This window comes from Microtus ochrogaster (genome assembly GCF_000317375.1).
Source record: "Microtus ochrogaster isolate Prairie Vole_2 chromosome 14 unlocalized genomic scaffold, MicOch1.0 chr14_random_1, whole genome shotgun sequence".
Classification (NCBI taxonomy): domain Eukaryota; kingdom Metazoa; phylum Chordata; class Mammalia; order Rodentia; family Cricetidae; genus Microtus; species Microtus ochrogaster.
The window spans coordinates 22,128,361-22,130,576 of record NW_004949096.1 but is presented as its reverse complement, the minus strand read 5'-3'; the positions used below and the strand labels follow the sequence as shown (position 1 = coordinate 22,130,576).

The 2,216-nt window shown below is 52.6% G+C and overlaps 1 protein-coding gene across 8 annotated transcripts in view; it reads right to left on the bottom strand.

Moving 5' to 3' along the window:
- Positions 1 to 1,267, bottom strand: part of Meis2 (Meis homeobox 2) — a 207,960-nt gene extending 206,693 nt beyond the window's left edge. For 4 of the 8 annotated variants that reach the window (XM_005364203.3, XM_005364204.3, XM_005364205.3 and 1 more), the window contains exon 1: positions 1,099 to 1,267. In XM_005364203.3, the coding sequence (XP_005364260.1) occupies positions 1,099 to 1,110 (12 nt within the window). In that variant the 5' untranslated portion in view covers positions 1,111 to 1,267. Of the gene's footprint in view, positions 1 to 523; positions 810 to 1,098 lie in introns of those variants that run through there. The other 4 variants (XM_013352695.2, XM_026787720.1, XM_013352696.2 and 1 more) reach the window with 1 other exon arrangement.
- Positions 1,268 to 2,216: the final 949 nt, after the last annotated feature.

Here is a 2,216-nt window from a genome sequence, read left to right as displayed (position 1 = left end):
AGAGAGAGAGAGAGAGAGAGAGAGAGAGAGAGAGAGAGAGAGAGAGAGAGAGAGAGAGAGAAACAAAAATAAAAACAAAGTCAGAGAGAAGAAAAGTACCAGACACAAGTTGAAAACACTACAAACCAAACCAGCAGAAACAACAGAGTTGAAAGTTGGGAGAAGACGTCTGTAAATTTTAAACTGAAAAAGTCTCAGCCGAGATCAGCATTCAGAGAAGGGAGATCAGGCCGGGGAAACCGGGGGAGCAGGGAGGCCCCGCTCCCGCCGGAGGCTGCAGAATCCCAGCGAGCCAGCCAAGGGAAAAGTGGAGTTAGCTAAAGGAGGAAGCCCGGGATCCCACCCCTAACCCCCCTTCGCCTCCTCTAGGAGATCCAATAAATCAAAGGGCGAAATGAAACAAAATATAGAGAAGAAAAACGCTAATAATCAAGCCGAGAACGCCAAGGACCAGAGAAGACTAGGGCCGGTGCCTCCCCGGGGGCTGGGGGCAGAGGGTGGGGAGGAATAACATGAAAGTTACCAGAAACATTATTTAGCAGCGGATTCCCTGCGTCCTTGTCAAATTCAGAGACAAAACAAGCAGCCCAGGCTAGTCTAGGCAGCGCGGCCCTAGCAGCGGCCCCGGCGGCGGAGCCGGCTCCAACGCAGCCCGCGCCCGCCCGGAGCCGCTCGAGCAGCGGCGAAAGAGGCGCAGCAGTGGCGGCAGGAGAACCCGGGGAATCGCGCTGCCGGGGTAAAAGCTGGAGCGAGGCGAAAGCGTGTAACAATTGCACACACACACATACGCGCGCGCGCGCGCGCACACACACACACACACACACACACCACTCACACGCATTCGCCGCCCGCCCGCTCTCACAGCGCTGGGACACGCGCGCCCAGACACGCACACACGCACGCACACACACTCTCACACACGCAGAAGCACGCGGGGGGGGGGGGAGAAGCCGATGAATAATTTTGCTACTATTTTTTAAAATACTGGCCGCCATCACCAAGCAGGAGCAGCAGCCAGCTTGAAGGGAGAGGAGGCATGAGGCAGGGCCCTGTAGGAGAGGATTTATATCTAGGTAAGTGTTGGAGATTTAAACCTACCCTTTGCGCCATCAGTCTGCGCTCCAATAAACTCCTGGATGTGTCGTATATTTAAAATCCCAGTCCGGATAAGAAAGTGAGCTAGGCTGAAGAGTCTTTTTTTTTTTTCCAAACCAAGGAGACTTCTCCCAATTTTCCAATGTTATTTTTTTGGGGGTGGGGAAAAGCCCAGTCAAGAAAACGAAGATTTTTTTTTCAATGATATTTCTTCTTTTTCTCTTTTTTTCTTTTCTTCCTCCTCCTGATCTTTCTCCTCCTCCTCCTCCTCCTCCACCTCCTCCTCCCCCTCCCCTCCTCCTCCTCTTCGGTCCTCCTTTATCCCGGTTTCTCTTCTCTTCCTCTCAGTTGGAAAAAAAGGAAAAGGAAAAGGAAAAAAAATTGTCAAACCCCCGAACTGAAGGTTACGAGCGGCCAGTCAGCAGCCCACATGTAACTGAACTGTCGAGTTTCATGGCTTTTTGCCACTCCAGCTGTCAATCAAAGCCCGGAATGTCAAGGTAGTGAATGAATGATGGTTGATGATGATGAAGAGGAGCAATCTTTCAGACTCGTTTTTTTTTCTTCCAGTAAAACTCCGCGAGGGGTTTCTTTTTCTTGAATTTTTCCTCCCTCCTCCCCCCTCTTTTAGCTTTTCCCCTAAAATAGCTCTAATATGATCCTCTCTCTTAAAAGTATTGTTCAAAGAAAGCAAGGAGAAAAATCAAGAAAAAAATGAATAGTTTGCAAAAATTGGACTTCCTCCCCCCTCTCTGGTAGGTATTTTGTCTCTCCCTCTCTCTTTCTCGCTCGCTCTCACTCGCGCTCGCTCTCTCGCGCTCTCTCTCGCGCGCGCTCTCTTTCTCTCTCTCTCTTTCTCTCTGGGAGATGAGTGAGTGTCAGTAGGTGTTGGCAGGTTGGCTGCAGCCCGGCTTATAGTAGAGCCTCAGTTTGGCGGCGCGGGTCGGCGGCGGGAGAACGAACTGACGGAACCCGGAAGTCGTGGTGGCCATAGCCCGTCGTGCAGCGGAGACACATCCCGGGAGTGGGGAGCTGGAGCGAGGAGGAGCGCGCAGCGCGGAGCCTCTGATATGCTGCGAGTGCGGTCGGACGGCTGGAGGGGGGGGGCTGAGGGGGAGGGG